This window comes from Struthio camelus, chromosome 1 (genome assembly GCF_040807025.1).
Source record: "Struthio camelus isolate bStrCam1 chromosome 1, bStrCam1.hap1, whole genome shotgun sequence".
In the NCBI taxonomy this organism is placed as follows: Eukaryota; Metazoa; Chordata; class Aves; order Struthioniformes; family Struthionidae; genus Struthio; species Struthio camelus.
Genome location: NC_090942.1, coordinates 84,451,325 through 84,477,352, shown reverse-complemented (window position 1 = coordinate 84,477,352; position 26,028 = coordinate 84,451,325). Strand labels below are relative to the sequence as shown.

Sequence of the window (26,028 nt, the reverse complement as noted above, 5' to 3'; positions counted from 1 at the left end):
CCCTCCGCGGCCGCCGCCAGGCGCCGCCAGCAACAGCAAGGAGCTAGTTCGGCACATTCGCCACAAAGCGGGCGGCTGGGAGAAAAGGTGGCGGCCTCCTCGCGGCCGAATCTGCGCCTGCGGACGCGAAGGTTCGGCAGGAGGGGCGGCAGTAGGCCGGCGTCGCCGCCTTCCTGCAGCGGCTCGGCGAGCGGGAGCCGCGTCCCCGCGCTGGCCGCCTCCTCTCCCCCGCCGGCCTCCCCGCCCAGGACCCAGGTGAGCCTAGAGGGGGGGCTCGGCGCCTGCCCTTCGCGGGGTCCGGCCCTGCCCAGGCGAGTCCCCGAGCCTCAACGCCGCTGCGCAGAGGCCTGGCGACATCCCTGGGTGTCATGCCTCCGCCTCGGCCTGAAATCCCACGGTTTAACGACCCCGAGCACAGGCGGGTTGTTTGCCGTGGGGTTTCAGGGCCTTCTGGGGGAGAGGGGAGGGAGCGCGCTCAGGCTTTTCTCCCAGCCCTTCCCACCAGCGGCTTTGCTTCTGCTTCTCGGTAACGAGAGCTAGCGCCACCTCTCTTGGCGAGGGTCACTGAACCTGGCACCTGAGAGCGTGTGGTGGACTTCAGGGGGCCGGCACCGCTGTTGTAGAGGGGATTTGCCCTTTTCTCAGGGGCAGGCCGAGTACTTAGTTGCCCTGGGGTCAGAGAGCAGGACTATCGCCTTGTACCATCCTTTTTTTCCCCCACTAAACCTAAGTTTTACAGGGAAGTAGCACCAAGATGTTCATCAGCTTTGCACTTCCAAGTGGTGCTATTCAAATTGAGTTCCTCTCCATGACAGGATGTGGAAGGGCCTCTGTTTAGCTTTGGTTTCCTTGAGTATTTTTTTTTTGGTAGTCAGTCTTTTTCCAACGTATAGGTTTATTCAAAATAAAAGTCCTATAAACTGGTCTTATGAATTTGGCTGGGCAAAGTAAACTTTCTTCTTTCATTTTCTGGCTTTCTTCTCTTTGGACAGTGATTTTTAGCATGGGAGAAGTTTCAGCTGGAGTAACTTGTCCAGTTTTGCACATAATGTTCAGAAAAGAGGAATGTATGTGAGCTTGGAGGAGTCTTAGTGGAGAGGAGAATTACTGATAGGTATGTGCACCCATGGCATGAACTTAGGCTATAGACAGTTGTCTTGCTTTTCCTTTTGCTTATTTTTATTTGGATCTTTTAAAAATAACAAAAAGTCATCCGAAAGCAAGTCACAAAGTTACAAAATCTTATACAAAGAATGATCGTTACCTTCCCCTTCCCCCACATCTCATCTCTATTTAAAAAGGTACGTGCTTGGACAAAGGAGGAAATAAAATCCTAATGCACTGGGTAAGGCTTTCAGATTTTGAGGCATGTGTATCAACAGGTACAGAGTCTCAGTTGAAGAAGGTTATTTATGGTGATTCCTTGTGTTCTGGTCCTGCATTTAAGTCAGGATGCTTGTAACTGCAATTTGTAAGAATAACTACCTAAAGTGATGTATTGATACACTCAGTAACGCTTTGGAAGCGCCTAGCATTTTAGAAGCTGGTATTCGTACTGCAGCTTCTACCTATGGACTTGGAAATCAACATTTAAATAAGTATTCATGAAAAACTTGATTCTTAAGTTTTCTTGCTAGAACAAGTTAATAAAGCCTTTTTTAAAGCATTTTTTTTACATATTTTCATTGCTAATGCAAGAAATCATCTCAAGAAGATGAAATCTAACAAAGGAAAGGCCTGCACTAGGGAGAGAGACTTCGTATACAAATTCAGTGCTGGAAATCAAGATTTGGTGCTTACAGTGCCTCTCAGATTCCCTGTGCAAGAGAACATTAATCACCTGCATGGGCGTCTAATACTTCTGCACAATCTACCGTGCTTTATAGAAAATGGTAAGAATCATTTTTTGTAAAGTAGTGTCATATATGTGCATAAATGTATATGTGTGTATAAAATGTCTTATAACATGCTTTAAGAAACCAAAATAAAGTTATTTATAAGAACTATCTCTAAATTTTTTTTAAAATCAGCAGAACCATAGTGAAAAAGACTGTCAGTACTCACTCACAAGAGAAGTGCCCAAGTAAAAGGCTTTCAGAAAAACTTTGTATATTTGCTAGATGGTTATTGATATTTGTATTGAAATTGTTTTGTTGATGGAACGTTCTCTTCTTGTTAAGATAGACCTGAAGCAATTACTTAATAAGTTCATAGAAGAGGAAACTATAAAAGATTATGATAGAGAAGCTGAAATGGCTCTGGAAGCTGTGAAATCGGGTAAAGTAGATATAAACCAGTTGGCAGATACTTGGGCTAAAGCTTATAAAGAGGTAAGATTAAGGCTGAAAAGTTAATATTCACGCTGTGCTTTGTATGAGTGTGTGTGTATGCATGTGTGCATGCACAGATGTAATTACATCTGTGAAGATGTGAAAAGACATTGAAAGTCACTTCTGTTGATCAGTTCATGTAGGGTTTTTTTATCCAAAAGTGATCACTTAGTCTTCATCCTATATGTTCTTAGTCAAGTTTTACTGAATTTATCTTGTGACTGATTTTAAAAAAACTGGTGGAGTCAAAAGATACAAAACAGAGAGGTAACTGGTTAGTGATAGTGAAATAAAAATAGATCTAAGGGTTATGATGTATTAGACTCAAAAGAAATGTTAAAGTGGTACCCCTTTTTTCCCGTAAGGTTCTTTAATACATGTCTTAGGGATATATCAACTGAACTCAATATACTAACTTCATTTGCTGGATTAGACATGCCTGAAGTTGCTTTGCTTTGGCTATTCAGCAAATCCTAAAATAGCTCTGAAGACTGCAAGGGGAACGTGAATGGTTGAAACAAACTTTTTAGCTCGTCTCCTGTGTTTATGTAACTCTTTTACGCTATGTAGGCTGATGAGGGTTTAGCTGGAGTAATGTGTCCAATTTTGCATATAGTGCTCTAAAAAGAGGATCCTAAATGAGCTAGGGGAGTCCTACCTAATGGAGAGAAAAAAGAATGACAGAAATATTAGCCTTTGAGGAAAAGGTTGAAGGTTATCATGAAATAAAGAGTATTGTAAGAAGCTTAAGTATTCCAAAACATAAATGTGTGTCACAAAGAGAATTGTCAAGGAATTTTTTGCCTTGCTGAACATGAACAACATGAAATCAGCTTAACCTTCAGGAAAGAAAAACTGTATTGGATGAGGTTTAGACTGTAACAAAGCGTTGAAAGAGTTTACCTTCTTTTCTTTGCTAGAAATTTCTACCAATAGGGTAGACAACACTTTTGCATGATACTTAAAATCTTGCCGTAGTGCAAGGGTTGGGCTTAGATGATGTCTTGATATTTTTATCTTACACTTCAATGGTACCATCTCTGTTCTTCAGCTGAATCAGGTGGGAATGACTGCAGAAGAAGTAAAGATTGCTTCGGTTTATAAACGCTTGGAAAACTGGCACCTTTGGGCCATTCTTGTTTCAGTAAAAATTGCTGTTCTTAAGTCGGTGTTGTTCAATAGATTTTAGTGAGATCTGACCTTTTTAGCAAGATATTATTTCTTGTACAGATGATGTTTTGGGCCCTTTTTAAAATTGATCAATTGGGAATGTTACTGTTGAGAGAATCTTAACAGAATCTTAAATGCTTAAAAATAGGAAGAGCTAAATAATTGTTCTTTCCAAGTTGGTAAAGGCTGAAAATTGTTAATTCCTCATTGTAGTCAAAACCTGTAATGTTTCTGCTACTGTTTGCTTTGAAAGAGAAAGACTATGGGAAGAAAGGAAGGGAGAAAATGATAAAAGCTAAAGCAGAATACAAAGGGCTCAAATTAGGAGGAACATAATTCATACAACCTGAAGGATATGCAATAGTGTGAATGCCCAGTTGATTTTACCCTACCTTTATTAGGGATTCTTATTATATCCTTATTATATGTCCTTAAAGGTACCATATGCTTTAAAAATTCTTATAATTTTTAGACAACATTAGAATATGCAAAACCTGAAGAAACCAGTTGGGATGAAGATTTTGCAGATGTTTATCATGATCTGATACATTCTCCAGCTTCTGAAACACTATTAAACCTGGAACACAATTATTTTGTTAGTATCTCAGAATTAATAAGTGAAAGAGATGTGGAACTGAAAAAACTACGAGAAAGGTATTCTTTTTTTTTTAATGTCTTTTAATGTCTTTCTTTAATGTCTTCAGTGTAGGTACACATCACTGGGTGTATACAGCTCATATGACAATGTATGTCAACTCTATTTGATAATATAAGCTCTATTTTAACTCTTTATTTCTCTCTGTTAAGATTAGTCACGTAGCCTTTGTTATTGGGATCAACTATCTTCCATTCTTCCAAGTCACTAAAAATAATAAAAGCTAAGGTCATCTAAATATCATTAGGTTTGATTTCCATTGTTCTATCCGCGTAAGTGGTACAGCAATAGCAAACTGATAAGGATATTTAAAGAGCAAAGTCTGTATGCCATAGCACTTGTACCTTTAGCATAATGTAATCGGAATGAAAAATTGTAAGTTTCACAGCATGGAAAGATAAGCAAAAGGTTTGAACCAACTTCAATTCAGAAACTATTAAATTAGGAACTTGGGAAAGTCTGTATGGCATCTGGAGTTCCCTAGCTTGAAAAGCTGCAGGTGGCTGCTTTGATCACATGGGGGAGCACGTACAATACTTTTTTTTCAGTGGGACTAAGTAGTTTAAGGAGGATGAATGTACACAAAAACGTATAGGTACTAGCTACAAACACTGGGATGCTTGTGAGATGTCAGAATATCCTAAGAAGGTATATTTTAGTTTTCCGGGTGGCTCCTCTTACAATAGGAGCTTAAAATCGTAAGTTACAGTGGATATCTGCTTCTGTAGTTTCTTTTCACTGTTCTTCCAAACTGAATCTTACATGGCTCTGATTTGGAGATAAAAATTGCCAGTGATGTGTGATAGCATAAAATTCTTGCTGCTTATGTACTTAGTACTAAGAGCAGTAGTCTTGGGGAGTTCTAATCAGGTGTAACTGTGTATTGACTCCAGTGAAAGTTACTGTATGTACTTGACGTACTCATGAATTTCCATCGATTGGTGGCAGCTGAGGCTATCCCAGAAGAACTGTAGGTGTTACTGTGTTTACATAGAAGCCTATTTGGAAGCCCTGACCCTCAACTTTTTTTTTTTTTTTTTTGGTGGATGCTCTTTGTTAAATCTGTGGTAGGCTAAATTGAGTCCTTGCTGGAGAACAGGGTGAATGCAAAAGAGGGATTGAAGCCAGGAACTGAAGAAGATTGTGGAGGGACAAAGTATTGGATAAACTGATGATAGCAGGGCAGCCCTTCAGTTCTAGGTTGTGTTTTTGAATATATTGTTTTTAATAGTTAGATTAGCTTCCAGGTGAAACTAATGTGTTTGGCCCACTTCCTGGTGGTTACATGTCTGTATCATCTGCACTGGAGGAAAAAAAAAAATCAAAGGACTAAATAGGTCCAGAACAAAACTGCTTCAAAACAATTACTGTCTCTAGATTATGGTATCTGGCTGGGGACATGGTTAAAAGCTTGTATTGATCTTTATGTCCGTGTTTGTTAACAAGCTTTAATATCTAGGAATTTAATTTGGTACTTTTTATGGGCTCTAAAATTAATTCTTAAACAAAAAACGTTACAAAGTGTGCTTTTTAGAAATGTAATAGCTATTTTAAATTGAAAATATATAAACTCTTAACCTGATGGTTGAGGGACTAGTGTGAACTGATCTTCAGTAAAGGAAAAAATATTCTTGTGGTACTGGGACTGAAAATTTAATACGTTTGTGTCCAATGACTTTTTAATTATTTTTCTGAATCAAATCATTAACTCCTCAGAGGAGTAAAATAATGAAAACCCTGTAACATTGGTAGTATTAGATGTCTGACAAAGTAGCTATTATGAAATGCTTTTCACCTATTGCACTGTTGTACAGTCCCCACTGAAGTCACTAATGCTCCACTTGCAGGGCCATGTTTCTCTTCTGGACCCCTCCCCCAATCCATTCCATGTAAAGGGCTGCTTCTGCTAAGAGGAGCTGTTGATTATTTTTTTCCATGTCCTGACAGGACAATAGACAGGACAAGAAAGAGTGTAACTGAACTTCAGCAAGGAAAATTTGGACCAGATATTAGCAAAAACCCTTCTAATGGTAAGAATAGTAAAGCACTAGAATAAAGCAAAGTCTGGAGAGACTGTGTTAACTTCTTGTGAATATCTCTGATAACAAACTCTTGACAAGTGTGTGGATCCTGATTTCAGAAAGAGAGATGGGCAAAATACCAGAAGAGGTATCTTTCAGCTCTGTGTTCAGTTTTGTACCTCTGCCTGTGAGGTACAAATTGCATTGACCAGTTGATTGATACAACTGATCATCATATCAGTGACTATATCAACAACAATTTATGTTCTTTTGCCAGTTTGTGGAAGAGTTACTTGTTGCAAATCTTCATTGACTTTCCTTTCAGACAAGGAGCAGAAATGGATAAGGTGATGCAGGAGCTAGGGAAATCACTAACGGACCAAGATGTAAATTCATTAGCGGCTCAACATTTTGAATCTCAGCAGGTAAACTAAGTTCAGTGGACTAGAATATATCATGCATATAACTATCTAAAAAAAAACAAAACCCCAAACATTCAGTTTATCACTGTCTGCTTTTTAGGATTTGGAGAACAAATGGACTAGTGAATTAAAACAGTCTACTGCTATCCAGAAGCAGGAATACCAGGAGTGGGTGATAAAACTTCATCAGGACCTAAAGAATCCCAACAACAGCTCTATCAGGTATTTAACTCCACTGTGAAGTTTACTTCCATCTGTAATAAAGGATTAAAGGATTTGCTTTTGTATACCCTTTCTTTAAGAACAGCTATTTAAACAAGATAACGTTTATAGAGAATGAAAGACAAATCATGATTAAATACATATTTCTAGAAATTTCTTCATCGTGGGCCATCTGTATAACGTTATACCCTTTCTATACAATAAACTGTAGTAGTGCACTAAATTTTATCCTGAGCTGTGTGGATTTCTGTGGGTTTTTTTTTTCCTCACCTATATTTCACAGTGTTTTCTGTTATTGGTTAAGGGGACTCTGCAGAGTAATTGCTGTTTAGTAAACTAACAGTCATCACAAATTTTGAGCTAATAAGCCTCCTTTTTACGTGCACATTACTGAATAACTAAAAATCTTGGGTTTTCTTTAGTATGACCACTTGTGCTGAGAGTTTAAAGAAAAGTGTTCTAACTGAGGAAATTCCAGGGAAATCAGAATTTGGTAACCACTACCTTTGCTGCTATTTGGAAACAAGGAGTAAAACCAGATGCTTTCTAACGCCCTGTATTAGTAGAAGAGTCTATTTGATTAGAGCATTTGGGTGCGTGTTGGAAGGAATCCATGGGAAACAACACCGTTGAACAAAGCGGATGCCAATGGTGAGAGCATGCAGGCATAGAACATAAGAGAAAGTGATGAAGGATTTCATGCTTTAAGTTTTTCCTTTGGAGTGAAGGAAGCAAAATATGTGGAACATGAGGGAAGAGAGAGAAGAAGGGAAACATATTGTGATGCTGTTTGTTGGGATGCTGTTTGTTTAGCTTTCTCGCTACTGTCTGTAGTACTGCTGTAAAATGAGACTAAAGTGGAGTTACTTGGAACTGAAAGCTAGAAGAAACAGACAGCTAGGGATCCAGAGGCAAATACTTCTGAGAAAGTGAGAGGATGTTTTGACTTCCCACAGTTTTGAATGTCAGTATTGGACATCAGTATTCATCTTAAGAGATGTAAAGTCTAGTTCCTGTGACTGTGCTGAGTCTTGACAACTGTAGATCCCTCATGCATCTGAAAATAATGCACAGAAAGTCTACAGTAGGATAACTAGAAGCTTAACATGTTTTTTTTTTTTCCTTTAATAGTATATGCCTGTTTTATCTGATCAGTAAGCATTTGCGGTTAGTGAAACTGCTTACAAGTTTGTAAAACAGTCCTTTATGAACCACTGAAAATTAAAGACACTTCAAAAACAAACAGAAGTGCTTTTCAGTGATGCAGAAAAAAACGGAGAGAATTTCTTGTTCTTTCATATAACAGAAATGGTACTTACTGTATCACTTACTAGCAAACAGAAAAAATAGAATAGATATCTAAAATCTTTCCTGCTAGTTTGTTAACACTGTAGAAAGCTTAATTTGGCTTTTTTAGCTTCCTGTTTTGGGGGAAAAAGAAATCTTAAATCTAGCAACTTCATGAGTAAGTTTTTGGGTGTTTTAAATAGGCTGAGAAGAGTTCACTTTTTCTCTTATTCCTATTTTCCTGTCATTCCATTATAACAAGGTATTCTGATGTTCATTGCTCAATCTCAAAGCGCTTTACAAAGGAGGCTGGTAAGGTAAGTGGAGTCTAGTGTTACTGCTCATGTTCAGTTGGAGTGTTGCATGCTAGAAATGCAAGACCTCAGATTAACGGAGTTCATTCAGATAGGATATGGATTCAGATAGGATAGTCTATGGAAGCCTTTTGGCTTCCATAGACTACTTAATCAAACTTAGGATTGCTTTTGTAAAATATTACTGGTCTTAATGAGAAACCTACTGAAATGTGTATGCTAATTTTTCTTTATTTTAGTGATGAAATTAAGGTTCAGCCTCAGTTGAGAGAATCTGTAGAAGGAAATGGAAGAATTTATGAAGAGCAAAGACTATTAGAAGAAAGTTTTACTATTCACTTAGGTAAGTAAATAAACATAGACTAAAACCAAACATAATAACAAATGTTAATCACAGTTAAGCTAAATGCCAAATAGTAAGTAATAAATGATGGAGCTAAACTATGTATTATTTACAATATTAAACTGTCTGCATATAGTGTACACTGTAACTGTTGTATTTATTCTTCACATATTTAACACAGATACAGTATTATATACACAGTATTAAAAAGGTACCCGTAGAATGTTTTTCATGAAGTATTTTTCAGTTAGCTAGACACTTTTTATCTACTCTAGCAAGGTGACTAGTGTAAAAAAGCATGCTTACAACAAAGCATGTAGTGATTAAAAAATTTTATTTTAACTTTTGATAAGGTTGGTGAGGAAAAAATAGTAGTTAAATTGAATTCCCAAGATGAATTACTAGGAAAACAAATGCTTGGAATATTTACTCTTTGTTTATGCAGCAGAGACTTCTTATGTTGTCTGTGTTGGCCTCCACTAGCACTTTTTCCATTGCTTTATGATAGGAAAAAAGGCTTATTTCAGGTATAGATCTGCCTTACTTTGTGACAGAGTAAAAATACAGTCTGTTCACACACTATCTTGTTAACTGCTGATCTGAATGTAAAACTGCATAGAGATTTCAGAACTTTCTTTGAGTATTATTAGTTTTATTTCCCTTTTAGGTCTTTTTCACAAGACTTTGGGAAACATTCTGATCCCTGCCATTTTTAATAACAATCCCGAGTTCCCTGCTTTACTGTATGTATTAAAATCATTTATATTCCACTGATCTCAGAATTTACTTTCCATATAGGCGCTCAGTTGAAGACTATGCATAATTTAAGGTTACTGAGAGCTGATATGTTGGACTTCTGTAAACATAAGCGTAATCATCGAAGTGGAGTAAAACTTCACAGGCTTCAAACTGCAATGTCTCTCTATTCAACTTCTCTCTGTGGCCTGGTTTTATTAGTCGATAACCGTATCAGTTCATATAGTGGCATCAAAAGAGGTGAGTCCTCTAATAGGGTATATCGTGTCACTGAACACAAATGTTGCTCTGTAACATTTGCTGTCTTCTCTCACAGAAAGTATTCCCTGTAAAATTAAAATTTACTGAAGACTCTCATGTTTTGCATATGATGTTACAAAAAGGTAACAAAAATAGAGTGAGGTACGCAGAAATAGATAAGGCTAGAACAGGCAACAGAGCTGTGCTAAGTAGCTTGAACTCTGATATGCTGTTATCTCCCTGGTTTCTACCATGACTTTTGCACTGAGAAGTGCTAAAGTGTTCTGAGTGGATGCTGTGATGTTAATTGCCTCTCTTAGACCAGCTGACTTTCAGTGGGGCCTTGTAACTCTCTAATGTCAATCTAGCATACTGGAATCTATTTGCAAAGATCACAATTCAGTTCTCAAAGCTAAGATTTCAGATTGATAGTAAGTGTATTAAAATATCATGCTTTAAAAATCTCCAGCATCGTGACTTCATAAAAATGAACAAGAGCAATATTAGTGCCTACTCTTGGAAAAACTTGATTAATAGCCATTTTAAATACTTTTCTTTTATGTAACTGGTCACTATAATTAAGGTGTTCTATATAAAAGCTAAGCTTGTTTGTTCTTGTTCCAATTTTGACCGCACAAGCTTTCCCTGAACCATGTTCATAGACCTCTCCCATCTTTCTTTTGAGGTTTAGTGCCAAAATGACATTTGAAATGTCTTTTTGGCTGGAGCCACTATTCTTTGTGATCATTCTAGCATACCGTTTCCTGAGGGGGAAAATGGAGAGGGAGGGGGAAATTGTGTGAGCTACTTTGATATACTGTAAAAAAAGGATTGTAGAGGGAAGAATAGCAGTAAAAATTACAGTTGTGGGTGTGCTGTTTATGGTTTCCACGTTGCTTTAATTCTAAAATTGTTTTTTGCTACTCAGTTATAAATTATACTAAATCTGGGGTCATCAAAATAAGACAGACGTTTAGTAATGCTGTTAAACACAAAATGAGACCTAGCAGCCACCAAATAGAACTTGTAGCCACAATAGGAAGGAAAATAAAGGGAAATGAGAAAATATATTATGATCCCTAAAATGTAATTGTCAAACTTTGATTTCATTGCATTCCAGAGGGATTTTGGCAGACTTGACTGTGGGCTCTTTCCACAGCTCTCTGCCCCATCCTCCTTTTTAAAAACATCAGAGAACTGAATCCCTGAGTGTCATGTCTCAGCTCCTTTGATGTTGTAGTTGGATGTATTACTGTAAACCACCAGTGAAGGTCTGGTTGTACTAAGAGCCCAAACCACTGTAGGCAGCAGCTGAGGTTTAGACACTGCCCCCCCCACCCCACGCCAGCTCCTTCTGTCAGCTCTGTGGTGAGAATGCAAGCTTTTGGCAGAAAGGCAGTAATAAACACCTTTGAGAGAAAGAGAAGAATCTGCCTCTTGAAATGTTAGAGCTGTTTATTGCAAGAACACTATTCAGAACCAATTCTCCTTCCTAAAAGGCTATTTAAGAAGTAGACATGCTAGAGGGTTGAAAGGTACATAAATTGACAAAAATGCTAAATAGCAGACTGCTAAATAACACTTTGCTACTATTATTTAAAAGAGCAGTAATGGCTTGTTCACTCAAAATTTCTGGGTTACAAAAGTATAGAAGCAGTTTTCTTTTCTGCTTCCATTTTAAAAACAGAAAAATACAAACCTAGTAGCCTCTGTTTTGTGATGGTCTAGAAAATCCTTCAAACCTCTGTGGGATTTGCAAAGCTAGTTGATGTGAATGAGCTTCATGTGAGCACAGAGTTTATCCATGTGTTTTACATTGTTTTGAGCAACATTAGTCACTCAGCTGGCACTAAACAGGGCTGCAAGTCCTACAGAGTCCTGCGACTTACTTGGTTGACCTTGTTTGTTTAGCTCTATTCTGAAGAAGATAGCAAATGTGTTTAGTATCTTTTACTGGTTCTGTTGTGTCCTGCAAAAGTCTTGATGCTGCTTTTTTGGTTAAGTCTATTATCCAAAAATAGTTCAATTTCTATCAAAGTTCAGGATTAATGTGAGTATTTGCAAGAGTGAGAACCATGACTATAATGTTTTCTGGGCAGTCTGTATGTCTTCCAAGATAATGCTTTTGAAATTGGGTCTTGATAGTGCTTGGAGCCCGTAGACATCTCTAGAAAAGAACCTTGAGCAGAAAATTGAACTCTGCTATATGATCATTCAACATGCTGCTTTCATTCAGGCTATTTTTCTAAGCTAAATGAATAGTTTCTTTTGTATACTTTGTATTTATACGTTGCCTGACACAACCAGTCTCTTACAGTAGCCCTTCAAAGTCCTCATGTAGCTCAGATTTTGAGCAGATATAGCACGTTACTATAAACAAATGATAAGCTACAACAGAGTTGATTGTAACTGAAATAGAACACATTTTGTTTTTTTATTTGTTTTGAATAAAATGTTTTCTGCACTTATTTTTATATTGATACCCATGAAAGAAATGATCTGTTGGAATAAGGGCTGCTTCTTTCCTCAGTTTTGGACATCAGAGTTTAATAATAAAGCTTTTTTTAAACAGATTTTTACAATGGAGACTTAATCTAGAAAGACAAAATATAGTAAGACTTTCTCTATACCCACCCTGTTCCTGTAGCAGCCTGTTCACAGGAGTGTGTGGTGCTCTTCAGATAGGCAAATGGACTACATTTTAAGGAGGGTTACAGCAGGTACCTCAAAACTGGAAATAAGTAGCAATTGTGTAGTGTAGTCCAGCTTCTTGCTAATGGCTTGTTTTGGCTTCCATTGGCTTGTATGGAAACAAGGTATGTCAAGTTAATACAACACCAGTCACAGAGACAGTATGATAAGATCCTAATTATCAGTATAATTCTTCAAAATCTAACATCAGACTTCCTTATCAGGAAAAGTAAGTTAAAGGTCTTTCCAGCTGTGTTTTGAGAACTAAAAGGAAAGAATTGTAATTCCAGCTTTCCAGATCTGCTGTTGACTCATTTAATGAATAGCTCTTGTTTTGCAAAACAAGCAGGAATTCTGTAGCTGCTGTTGGAAGTGTCTACTACATATGTTTTAATAAAGCATCTCGGATTGAAGGGCTGTTATTAGCGCACGTCATTTTTAAAGCACAACATAATAAGTTAATGCATATGTATGTTATTACTGTTATTTTTGTTTAGTTGGTCTGTATAGGTGGTTTTATCTGAAGATTAACAGCACTGTTTGAAGATTTCTTTCCAGCTAATCCATTCACTTCAAAAAAACGTTCTAGCTGTACCATAAACTTTTTAGAATTTAAAGTGGAATACAGCAGGGGATTGATTTGTTTATTTGTTTTGCCATTGTAACTGGCCTCGCTTGGACAATAGGACAGAATTATGTAATGTTAGCAAGCACAGTTTATGACATGGACTTTGATCTTCCCTTCCCCCTGCCATAGATTTTGCAACTGTTTGCCAAGAATGCACGGATTTCCATTTTCCTGGAATTCAAGAACAGCTTGAAATTGTCCAGAAGGTTGTACTTAAGGCCAGAGCACAGCGTAGCAGTAAGTCGAAAAGACGTCATGGTCAGTGACAACCAAAATTACTTTTCTTGAAATAGAATAGTGGTCAGCTGAATATTTATGGTTATGGGCAAGTTGATTTCACTTTCTTTCCGTTTCCTTATCTATAAAATGGGATGTTCTAGCTTATAGATAAACTCAGATAAGCGTGCATGAAATTCTCTGTAGATAGCCTGTTCACATGATGTATTTGCTACCATAACGGACATACTTTAAAAAAACAAACAAACAAACAAACAAACCAACAAACACAGCTGAGTTTCTGATCACACCATTGCAGCACAGAAAATATTTAGGGCTGTTATGCTTTCCCTCTTCTGCGGTTCAAACTTTGTAGCAACACACAGACATAATCTGACCTGACTCTTTTTTTCTTTCTATGTAAAGCTTTAAAGATCACAGAAGAGGCGTTGGGACTTCGGCCCCCTCCTTGTAAACGAGTACTAAAAAGTAAATACTTTTTAGTAGTGGCCAGATCCTCGTACTTTGCTCTTATATTTACAAATAGCTGAGAAGTTTTATGACCACATGCTGTTAAGGCAGTACTTGTACATCATGAAACTTTGTTTTTCTTGCAAAGACCTACTTCTGTGGTTTAAATACGTCAGTAACATGAATAGATTCATAACAGTACATAGAGAAACAGGTTTTCCTAGGAGCCTGCATGTCACTAGTCTCAAAAAAAAAATACTGAAAGCTGTTTTTATAATACTGGCTTTATGTACATTTCATAATCATTTTCCTTGTAATAATAGGAACAAATTTGTTTTAAATAGTTACCTCACTATTGCTTTTTAAGTAAAGTATTATGTAGCTGTGGAGGTAATTTGGAAAGTTCAGTGTTATGTTTGAGTATATTGGGTTTTCTTTTGTCTGAATGAAGCGGTATTGTAGGATGATTAATTAGAAAGCTAATGATTTGAAATAGGACTCAGTTCAGCGTTAATCAAAGAAAACAGAAACACTTCCTGTCCCTCCCTCATTTTCCCTGGCTTTATGGTAAAAATTAAAACCGCATATCATCTCAGTGCATCAAAGTTGTATGCCAAAGCATAATTAACACATGATTTGTTTAATATTTGTACTATGTGTTTATATACAGGAAACAAAAATAGTGGGAATGAAGATAAATCCAAGAGTATTGAACGAAACCAGTCAAATATTTTGCCAGGTGAGTTCCGCTGCATTTTTTTACCCCTCTTCTTATAGCAAATTGTGTTTTATAAATGCATATTTTTAGTTCTAAATTCAGAACATAAATTATAAACTAAATCTGAGTTGACCTCAATCAGAGAAGAAGGATGTTCTTGTGGGTAAGGCAGGGAGCTGGGTGTCAGGACATCTGGTTTCTATTCCCAGCTTTGCTGTCATTTCATCATGTGACCTGGGGCAAATCAGTTAACTTCTCTGTGCCTAAAATTTCTTTTCAGAATTTGAGGAAAAAAGATCTTTGAATACTTTGGGAAGAAGGTGATACTTAAATAGTAGCAAATAAATTTATTTGAACACATGTATGCCACTGTTCTGATTCTCTAAGTTAAATATATTCTAAAATGCTTTACTGAATGTAAAGATCTATTCCCCTAAAAGAAGAAATATCTTTTTGTAAGTATTATTATTTTAGTAAGGAAAGCTTCTGTGGAATTTGAAGATGAACGCACAATAGCGGGAGAGAGGAAATAAATGCATACAATTCATGGCTGAATATGGGAGCTTCTTAAAACTACTTTCATGGTTGCCTTAGCTCTTGTTAGTGTAAGTGAATTACAAATCGGCTTGGCTCCTTAGTGGATAAATCCAGTGCATTTTGCTGCTGTGGCTTGTATATTACAACTCTTGGATGGTCACTGCTGGTGATTACTGCCCCCTTAGCAGACGGCAGAAAGGAGTGCATACCTGTCCTTCAGCCATCCCAGTGCAAAGGTAGTGTCTTAACTTAAATTGAAAGTGAAATTGAAGTGAAAGTAGATTTGAAGAAAGATACTGATCTGTTGACTAAAACTGCAGGGATATGGCATACCTGCTTTTCTGTTGGCTATACTATAGAGGTGCTGATCTCCAGTGGAAGGGGAAGATGGAGAGACGCGTGTTGCACTGCACCTTGCTGTTTTCTTACCTTTGATAATGAAACACTTAGTGTAAAAATGTCTCCTGACAAGATTTCTTATGAACTTTTTGAAAGCATTTCAGTAATTATTCTTCCCGTTGCTATGAATTATTTCTCATTCTAATGATCATTGATACCTATTTCTTCTAGTACATATCTCAGTTGTTATATAACCCACTATCTTTTCCCACAGAGTTTTTGCATCCTTTACTTTAACTCATCCATTTTTGGTATTTCCGCCTCCCACATCTGTCTGCAGTTCAGTGCTTGCGTTGTATATTTTGAGTATTACACCTCCTCTGTTTTTGTTTTTCTGTGTTTCCTACCATATATAGATCATATCCGCCTGTACTGGCACTATTATGTCTTATTACACCAGATGTCTGTGATGCCAGTGAAACCCATCAAAGCAGGGAACTACGTGGAGGATAAACGTAAAACAGTGATGTTCCAATAAGTTTTTAGATGAGTTGGTGTCCGATTTTTATCTCCTTATGTATCTGCTCTGATCTTCATTATGTAGCTGTATTTGCTTTTGTCTAACTAAATAAAAGAACAGTATCGTCTACTTGCAGTGACTGGAAGTCTTAATACTGACTGACTCTGTTGTTATGTTGCGTTAACAATTGTATTTTGATATAGATCACTACCATGATATCTTGCCTTCTTGGTTTATATTATTCTGTAGGAGAATTCTACATCACACGCCATTCAAATCTGTCCGAAATTCATGTTGCTTTTCATCTCTGTGTGGATGATAATGTAAGATCTGGTAATATAACCGCTCGGGATCCTGCAATCATGGGACTCAGAAATATTCTCAAAGTTTGTTGCACACACGACATCACTACAATTAGTATTCCTCTCCTACTGGTACATGATATGTCAGAAGTAAGTAAATAAATACATTAGTTTCTTTTTATCTTCTTGGATACAAAAACAAAGTTTATATTTATGAAGGGTATGTTTCATGCTGGTATAAGCCAAATGGGGCAGTCACGTGCTCCTGCTGCATCATTTTACTGTCACTAGTATCTGTGTGGTGAGCTGGATTAAGGAACTAAACCAATTAAAGAAAACATTTTAGCCAGCTGAACCTCTTCCTTTTTTTATTCCCAACTCTTATTCTGGGCGCTTCACTACCTTGATTCAGCTCACTGCACAGTTGCACAAATAGTAGTGATGGCATGAAGGAAGTGATGGAAATACAGAGCGGAAAGTTAAAAGATGAGTCTATTGGCAGCAGCCCTTGCTTAGAAACTATGACTTTAGGATTGCTGATACGAAAGTGATGCTAGATCCTCAATGTTCACTGTTGCTAGCTAGAAAAAATAAGTTAGAACTAAGTTTTCTGAGCAGCAGAACTAACAAAAGCCTGACTTCTTACAGAATTTTAGCCCTATATCCACGAACACCGTTCTTTCTCGCCCTTGAGCTCATACTGCCATAACCAAATTACAGCTTCATTCTGCACTGTCTCCTTCTGCCCTGTCTCCACTGCCTGTTCATTCACTTCAAATTTCTGTCTCTGTCTCTACTTTATATCCCTCAAATACCTGCTGGGCAAGAAGCATATGCAGAGGCTCTCTGGAAGTACAAGCGTGCTTACTTATTGTGCTGAGCCCTTGTAATTTCTTCAGTGGGACACTAATGTGCAGGACTCATCTCTACCTAACTGTAACTTTTCACAGTCCGTAGCAATTTAATAATTGCTTTGATAATCTTTATTCTGTCAGATTTGGCTCAAAACATATTGGAAGGGAAGGATCTGGGGCAGGGCGGAGAACCAGCAGACAGTACAACTATATGCCTCACTTCCTTAGATGACAAATCTACAAACTTAAAGAAATGAGAAGAATAAGATAATGCTGCCATTACTGATATCCTTGCATATTTTTTAATTATAGTCTGTTTTTCAATTATCACTTTGAAATTTACAATTGAAAAAAATCAACACTGCCTTTTCTTTGTTGAAAATGCCTGGCCTATGGAAAGAAAAAGGCTCACCAGCGGAGCACTTTTAACAGGTGGAATAACTGTGGGTTTTTTTATCTTTTTTTTTTTTTTTAAATAGAATTTGATCTGAACATAGTGCAAAAGCGGATCCCTACTGCAAGATCAGGGTCCTTTATATGCAAGCAATGCAAAAGGTAGAAATTGCTAATAATGAAGATTCCAAAGGATATATTTCTATACTTTTAGCAACAGATTATACTTTTTCAGAATGTAGTTTTCCATCTCTAGTGCCAACACCTTTCTTGTGTTGGTATTAGATGCAAGTACCAACACATGTTACAAATGCAAGTAATCAACTTGCAGGACAGCAGCCTGAGTTATTCATGGGACCTAGTTACAATGCTTCAGAAATCTGTAGTCTCCCCTCCTTTTTTTTTTAAATTAAGTTGGCATGTGACTATATTCATCCTTTTTGTCTTTAAACTTGTTAGTTTTAGCTGTCATTGAATATAAATATTTTAAAATACAAGTAAAGCCCAAGACAAAGTCTTCACCATGCTTTGAGAGGATTCTTTTGCTCAGATGTGTGAAACCGAAGAATTGTATACTTGTCTGGTGCTAGATTCTTAAAAGATCCTGGTAAAACAATTTACGTACTATGAAATTTTTTTGTTTAGGTATTTGCAGAAGAAGCAGAAAGTGAACTTTGTGATAATCATATGCTTAGCCAAAACTATACTATGTGAATTGCATTAGCAGCATTGCTTATTACAGTGCTTTGCAGCTGGCTGACCTGATTTCAAACACAAAAATATGTTACTTGCTGTTGAAGAAGTGAATAATACCAAATTTCTGAAAGTTAATCTGAACTTGGTGCCTTCAGCAGACCCAATTTTGAGTCTGCATTTACCACCTACATAAAAACATTTTTGTAAAGTGGTTAACCAGGAGCACAGCTGCAGAGATGTTTGCATGCTTCATTGCGACAGGCATTCATCATGAGCTTTCTTTTGTTTTTCCAAAGATCATCTTCTTTTATAGATGGAAAAGTGGTGTTTATAACTTCACAGTAGTAATGAGTTCGTGAAATTCAGTGAAGCCATTACATTTCAATAATATTGAGGCTTTGTGTAAAGCTAATTAGTTTTTTCCTAAGAAAAATACTGAGGTTTTTGTTTCCCTTAGTTTTTATGACTAGAACAACAACAAAACCCAGACTTTTGTGTTCAAGTTGATCATTAAGTTTAAAGAAGGAAGAAAACTGGGTTTGAGACTTAAAAAAGCCAAAACTGTACAAATTCAAATTCAGGCTAAATGAGTAATGACTTTACTTTAAGATTTTACTGTCTGATCATTGTTCTGAATCTTCCATAAACTGGACTGGGAAACTAAAGAGCTGTAATAACACGGCATCACTAAAAATGCTAGAGCTGGCACATTTCCATGGTAATTTCAGCATAGGAGCCATTGCTGCCATCTGTATAGCAACATGGAGAAAAATGGTACTCCTCAGACCTCTTAGGCAGCTGTTTCTTTGATCGTAAGACAAACGTGTTTCGGAAAAAAAAAAAAAAGTAGAAAAGAAAGGAGTATAAGCTGTGTAACAAATATTTATGAATATGGTTAATGTTTGTCTTTTTGTGATGTTAGTGATGAGTGTATTATCCTTAAATAATTCCTCTCCTTACAGTTTCCCACCTAGAAATAAATAGCTGCTAATACAGTATTTAGGATTTGCATAGATAAAAACACCTTGCTAATTTTCAACTTATTGAAATTAAATATTGACATTTGTGGCATTTTGTCCCACAAGAAGTACTCATGGAGTTCAGTGTTTTTATTACCCTAATTATGATATGGTTCTGCAAATACTTAAGGATGCATTTAACTTTTTAAAAGTGGCAACCCCATGGAGTGAGGCTGTCACAAATTAAAATAAATTAAAAAGGCATGCAGCATATCTTATTAATTGCAAAACTTAGCCTCTTTTTTGATAAGCAGAAGAAATGTTTACTTGACAGCAAATCTTTGCATCTTGAAAAGGAGTTAAGTGAGGTCTCCACTAGTGAACAAAACCTAAAGATCCCAGGCACGTACTGTATTTTATAGAATGTCATTAACTAAACCTTATCATAAAAAAAAGTATTTTTTTTCTAATCCCCAGCATTGTGTTTAGAATTGATACTTACCTGATTCTTGATCTTTTCCACAACTGCTGTTTAGTTTACACGTAGAAAAAAAATCTTGACAATATGGCAAAATCATGAGAACTTATGTTTTAAAGATGAATTAGAAAGGAATCATTAGTGCGTCATTTTCAGTTTTTGTGGCTTGTACTCAGTGGCCTTCTGCGTTCAACCTGTTATTTCCCTGAGTGCCCACAGCACTTAACTTCTATATTCCTCTGAAATGGTCCAAGGAATAGTGTCATATCCTGCTGTTTGAATTGTTCCTTTTAAGGCTTATTTCCCTTTATTGATTACACAATGTGCTCCTAAGTTAACTTCAGGGCAACAGGACCTATCTTTTTAGACGCTGTTTTTTAACCTAGGGCCAAAACAGTGATCCAAACTAACAGTAAACACCTACCTTGCATGTGACAGAAAGCACATATAGGCAGATAAATTGTAACAAAGACCTAATATTTCTTCTGGAAAGCTTAGAAATGAAAAAAAATTATTGTCCAGCATTGTTCTATCTATCTGATTCATGTGTTGCATAACCTTAAAGCAGACCAATTGATGCAATGATTTACATCATAAAAGAAAGTTTTTTTTTTTAGAAAAGATACCTCTAGCTTTTGCTGTTTTTACCTAGGATATGTTTTGGGGAGGGCAGGAGATGCTTCTATCTAAGTAGAAACTGTGGCTTTCAATAATTGTTTAATGCAGCCCTGTTCAGTATACTGATTTAGTGTTATCAGTCAGCAGTCTTAGATATGTTTCCCAAATACCCCCCCCCTTTTTTTTTTTTTAAATCCTGAAAATGAGGCTCTTTGCAAATGGCAGCTTGCGATAAATGCTGGCTTTGTTGAATTGAAAGTTATTTAAAGTGTAAATTTGAAAAGGTACATAAATGACAATTTTATTTCTTCATGTATATTTCTGTATTCAAATTGGAAAGTGCTTGTGTTTTGATGGTTGAGAGTAGGTCAGAACGAATAGGTACTGTTTTCTTTCTGAGAAGTGTTTGTAGTGGCAGTCTTTCTGTTTCTGAGTAAGAATATTCATCTTAGTATTTCTTAATCTATGGATAAAGAATGCTTAATATACTGAAGCATTTAAACTGTTACTTTGATTATTTAGACCAGTGTCTATAGTAGTATCTGAGAATAACTTAAGCTGGTGTGGTTTCTCATACTTCATCTTAGTATTTACCTGTAGATAATAATTTGCTGTCCAGTTATATCTGAAAATAGCCCACGGATTTTTGTTTGTTTTAACTCTTTTACCCAAATGCATCCTTTAGGAGAGAAGGGCTTCTGCCAATTCCAGTATTAGAGAAGAAATTTTTACTGTATGCCTACAGTTATACCAGTAGGCCTTAACCAGAATCATCAAGAATAGTTAGTAATCATCAGTCACTGCTGTTAAGATGTGTTCAGGAACTTCTTTGTGGCAAACTGAAGCACGACTCTGACAGTTATCAATTGGATGTTATATATAAAATTTTTCTGAAACTCCACAGAGGAGTTGAATAGATTAATTTCCAAAGGTATTAATAGGATTGTCTGTCAACAATATTTCTCTTTCAAAATCTCAGCTTAAAAAATAGACTGTTCTGACAGTGGGCTCTGGTAGCAGTAAGCAGGAGCTGAGCTTTTCTAGTCACCTGTAAAGTATGCACCACCTGTTTAGAATATCTGGAAAACTGAATCCCTCTTCATTGCCTGTCATGCTGCTTGAATAACCTGATGGGAACACGTCTTATAGCAACATTTTTTTAATTACCCTGCTACTCTTTTTGGTTAGCTCTAGGGGTCTATGGCAATGGGAATTTTATTTATTTGTTTATTTTAGGAAATGACTATTCCATGGTGCTTGAAGAGGGCAGAGCTTGTGTTCAAGTGTGTCAAAGGTATGTTAGTGTGTCAGTGCTTGAGCTGTCTTTCTGTGTTGTATTTGGTGACATCAGGTCTTATCTCAGACTACGTTTTCCCTCCAAAAGTATTTTTTTTGACGTGAACTTACTGTTTGTTAAAACATATACTTATATTTGATCTTTGAAATTATTAACTCTCGTGTTATTATGGGACTGTTTTAAGCATCAAGAAATAATTTCAACTACTTAGAATAACAACTAAAAATGTTTTGAAAGTACCTTTAGAACTCATAAATACAGACAATGGAGGAAAAAAAAAAAAAAAGCTCTTACTGCTATTTTGAGCAGTCTCCCAAGAAGGGCAGGATCTAGTGGTTCTCTACACTATCCATGTCAGTCTTTTATGTTTGCGTTGTCTCAGACGATGAGCAGGCTCCACATTTATTTCCAAGACCAGTGAATATGCTAATTCATCTCTTTGCTTGAGAGTCCTCCTGATTCAACTTGATTTTTTTTTCTACCTCTACAAATTATTTTATTACTTATTATGTATTGCATTCCAATGTCCTGCACTTCAATACTCAAAACAATATTTTATAACATCCAGATTTTTGATAGTGTTACGCTCTTTCTACCAGCTATTCAGTAACTTCTTCCTGTTGTGATTGACAATAGAATATCATCCACGTAGTCGCTTTCGTTAAACAAGAAGCACTTTTACAAATATTTTTATCTATCATTAGTGTATTCCTGTGGACCTTGCAGATCACTGGCTATAGTTAGGGAATGCTTTATATAAAAATGCCAAATCATCACATGAGCAATGAGTATTGAGCTTTTTCGTATAACTTAAGTACAGGTAGTTCTGTTACTGCCAGATTTTCAGTATGCTTTTGGCAACAGGCTATTCAGGCTTGCACTCACTCTTGTGGATTTGATCAGATCAGAGCTAAAGGAGAGAGCTATTTCTCAATGAAAGCAAACTGTTGAAAGAACTCCTAAGAGTCACGTTCAGAGAAACTTCTGACTTCTGCTGGCCAGCAGATTGTTGTGCAATAGGACTGGATATTCTGCTCTCTCAAGGGTATACTGACTTTTTTCCATATCTCTTCATTAGATTCTCCACTAAGATCAGATTTCATTCAGCAGATTGACAAGTGTAATTTGAGTGTGATTAATTACATCGCAAGTTAACATGATTAAAATCCTAACTGTGTGTGAAAACTCTTATCACTGCTTGACAACAGTATAATTGGAAAAAATTTATATACATAATGCATAATACAAATTCTGTATTGTTTAGGTTTCATGATGGAAATGGCCTCATGGGATGGAGGAATTTCTCGAACTGTACAATTCCTGGTACCACACGTAAGTTAAATCAAGTTCATATATAACCTAGGAGACTACCAAAACAAGAACTTAAATTTCAGCAGGTCTAGATTTGATTTCTTTGTTACGCCCTTTTGGATATCCTGTAGTATCTTCTGAAGGTACCAGAAATTCAAATTGGGAAATATACCTAATAGCGAATACATAACCTTTGAAAAAGATACTTTTTTTTTTTGCTATTATTTCCTCTAAAGAGATAGGACTAATCTTACATTACTTAATTTTAGACTTTAACTGGTCATATTATCTAGCATCATGGAAAGTTATAAACACAGTGGGTTCAATCATGTTCCACAAAATCATTAATGGCTTTAGAAGTTTGAAGTTAATTATAATTAAGATAGTGAAATAATTGAATTCACAGTTATAGCTGATCTTCAGAAACAGAATGTTTTCCAATGATGACCAGTACTAAGTTTTATTTATTTGTTCTGAAAGCAGGGCTGGAAGTTATATAAAAATCAGAGCTATGTTAAGAAAGAAATAAGATGTATTTGTTGACAAAGTAGTAAACCGCTGAGCAAGGAAGAAGCCAAGAATAAACTAAGTACTGAACTTGAATCTAATTCAGAGAGCAGAAGTCATGTAGGTAACGACAAACCAGCACCATCCTGGTTCTGCTAGACAGAAAAAATGAATTACTGGAACCAAGAAGTCTACTGGAAACAGATATACAGATATACACATAAATATACAAGCAGTATTTCTAGGTCGGTCTTTCGCTTTTGATTGAATTAAATATTATTATAACATGTAGTTTGAAAACAATATTCTGAAAAACAGCAATACCACTGAATGTCAAGAAACAAAGCTTAGAGAGATTTATTTCTTCCAGACTACAGCAAAAAGCCAAAGCTTACTGATGTATTTTTACTCTTTTTTTTTTCTTCTCCAGACAATTTCTGAAGAAATGTTTTACCAGCTGAGTAATATGCTTCCCCAGATCTTCCGAGTGTCCTCTACATTGACTCTCACCTCTAAGCACTGAATTTTGTGCAACAGTAAGGTATATCCTGTTGAAAAAGGTTGAAATTACTGAGATTCTGTAGTAGAATGTCTCTCTTCTGTGGATTGATGGCCCTGAGTTGGAATTTGTTGCAATTTCAAGAATAATATCAAAATGAAAGATATATGCTGTCTGTACTTGGATGTTGGCATTTGATTTTTTTGCCTGTTGCATGTTTCAGTGCAGTGTTAATGTTGAATTCCTCACTTTTTTTCTGGAAGACATTGAATGTAACTAATTGTATTTAATCCACAGAAACATAAGTGGTTGCTATAATTAATAACTTGTAGTAGGAATAGGATCTTCTGTTGGTGGGAGTGCATCTTTGGGCTGTTGGATTTTTGAAAACATTTTCTGAATTTATCCAGTGGCATTACCAAAAAAAAAAAAATGTCTCCTTAGAATAACTTGACGTAATTTGTTGCAGTTGTCTTTCCAAGGTCACAGCAGCCAGCAAATAAAACATATTACACCAGTACTTTACCATTTAACTATTACAAAATGAAAGATATGAAACAATCGATTAACCTGCTGCATTTTGTAAATCACTGAAGATAAGTAATATGCTTATAACAATGATTAGTATTCTTAATTGTTCTTTCTTTTTGCTATTTTTAGTTTGTTATCTTTATACTTTATTTTAAGATTTGACATTGACAAATCTGTCACATGAACAACTCAATAGGAATGCTATAGTGTCCTGAACTCTGTACAGGTATATTTTGCTGCCTAGAGTCCAAATGTTTTATGACTAAACAGTTCTGTCAGAAAATGCCAATGTGTCTAGTCAAGATGCTTCCATAAAACATCTTGGGACAAACTTTAATCCTGTCAAAAAAAGAAAGAAAACCAAAAAGTCTATAACCCTGTGGACGGAGGGAGGGAAAGTAAATCTACTTATCTCCTGGCTTGTATAGTTAGTCTTTTTAAAGTCAGCTGTGGACCCAGGAGATTGGAAACAATCCTTCAACCTGGAGACTGATCACAGGAAAAGTCCTATCTGAAACTGGGATTCTCAGGGTCCCCAGAACAGTCAGGCCTGCAGCCAAGCAGCTGAGGTAGCAGAGATCCCAGATGAATTTCTGCACTCCACAGAACTCCACTGTTCTCTCTTTCTATGTATTGCCAAAATTTTACACTTCAAAACTGCAGATCCTGGAAGTTGACTAAAAATCAAATGACTTGCTGTCATCAATGTGATTTTTTTTTTTTTTAAATACAGTTCAATAAATGTGAAGAATGTAAATCACTTTTCTGGGGAAATTGTAAAATTAATTATTTAAAATTTTTGTAGAGAATCAGAATATTAATCCAGTTCATGATGTTTATAAAGGCACTGTGTAATTAACAAAACTCTTTCCTTAATGTTTTTGTTGAGTCCTGCATGCTGTACAGAAGCCATGTAAGTGACCCAGCAAACACCTATTGCTGAACTGTCAAACGCTATTTTTTCTGTGCCAGCAACTCCTAAAGAAGAATCATGCGAGTAATGTGACCTGATTTGGTGTTCTAGAAAAGAAGGATGTAAATTCATCTAGAAGGAGCTGGATTAATCCTGTTAGAGCTCATTTTACATTGCTGGCCTTAAGCTGAGATCAAACTCTAGTTCCAGAAAAGCAAGTGCTGTAACCACTATTCTGTTTATGAAAGATACAGTGGCGGAAGTATTCCTTTTATAAGTTGTAGGACTTGTCTGTGTTGCAAAACAGGTCTATGTGTTATATACTTTGTACTCCCAACACCCCACTACCCGCCCCCCCCTCCCCCCCCCCCCCGTCAGTACATCCCCCAACAGGTAACTTGTTGAGCAGTCAGTTGGCTTATCCTTACAGGTTCTCTGCCAATAAAAATTATGCCCAAATTTTCCTGTTACTTTGACAAAATCCCAGGACGTGCCATTTAAGTTATTACTGCACATGTAACACTCCAGATAGTCCTGAGAAAAGCATTTAGCTTTTTTTTGTTTTATGTCCTGCTGCCTTTGACTTTTGAAGGTATATATTTTCAATCCTCAGGCAATAGATTACATGGAAACATTTCAGCATAATTACCTATTGGTCTTTGATACGAAAAAGAACAAATAAGTTTTAAGGATGAGGTTATGAACAGTCAAATGCTAGCAATATATGTGAAAACTATTAGTTCTGACTAAAATGCTACTGAAGCCTGGACATTGTAAACACTGTACTGCT

At 36.5% G+C, this 26,028-nt stretch overlaps 1 protein-coding gene across 16 annotated transcripts; it reads left to right on the top strand.

Annotated features, from left to right (window-relative positions):
• The first annotated feature begins 2 nt into the window (after nt 1–2).
• On the top strand, nt 3–25,087 carry FERRY3 (FERRY endosomal RAB5 effector complex subunit 3). Of its 16 annotated transcripts, none has more exons than XM_009675388.2 (15): nt 60–255; nt 993–1,114; nt 1,699–1,892; nt 2,185–2,330; nt 3,973–4,154; nt 6,502–6,601; nt 6,699–6,820; nt 8,661–8,764; nt 9,563–9,760; nt 13,209–13,337; nt 14,437–14,505; nt 16,130–16,332; nt 21,417–21,474; nt 22,742–22,809; nt 23,726–25,087. In XM_009675388.2, exons 3-15 carry the CDS (start codon nt 1,715–1,717, stop codon nt 23,816–23,818), a joined length of 1,650 nt encoding a protein of 549 aa, XP_009673683.1. In that variant the 5' UTR covers nt 60–255; nt 993–1,114; nt 1,699–1,714; the 3' UTR covers nt 23,819–25,087. The 16 variants fall into 16 exon arrangements, with proteins under 16 accessions (XP_068810253.1, XP_009673684.1, XP_068810280.1 ...); XM_068954135.1 differs by having other exon boundaries at nt 132–255; nt 13,209–13,316; XM_068954111.1 differs by having other exon boundaries at nt 132–255; nt 6,454–6,601.
• Nucleotides 25,088–26,028: the final 941 nt, after the last annotated feature.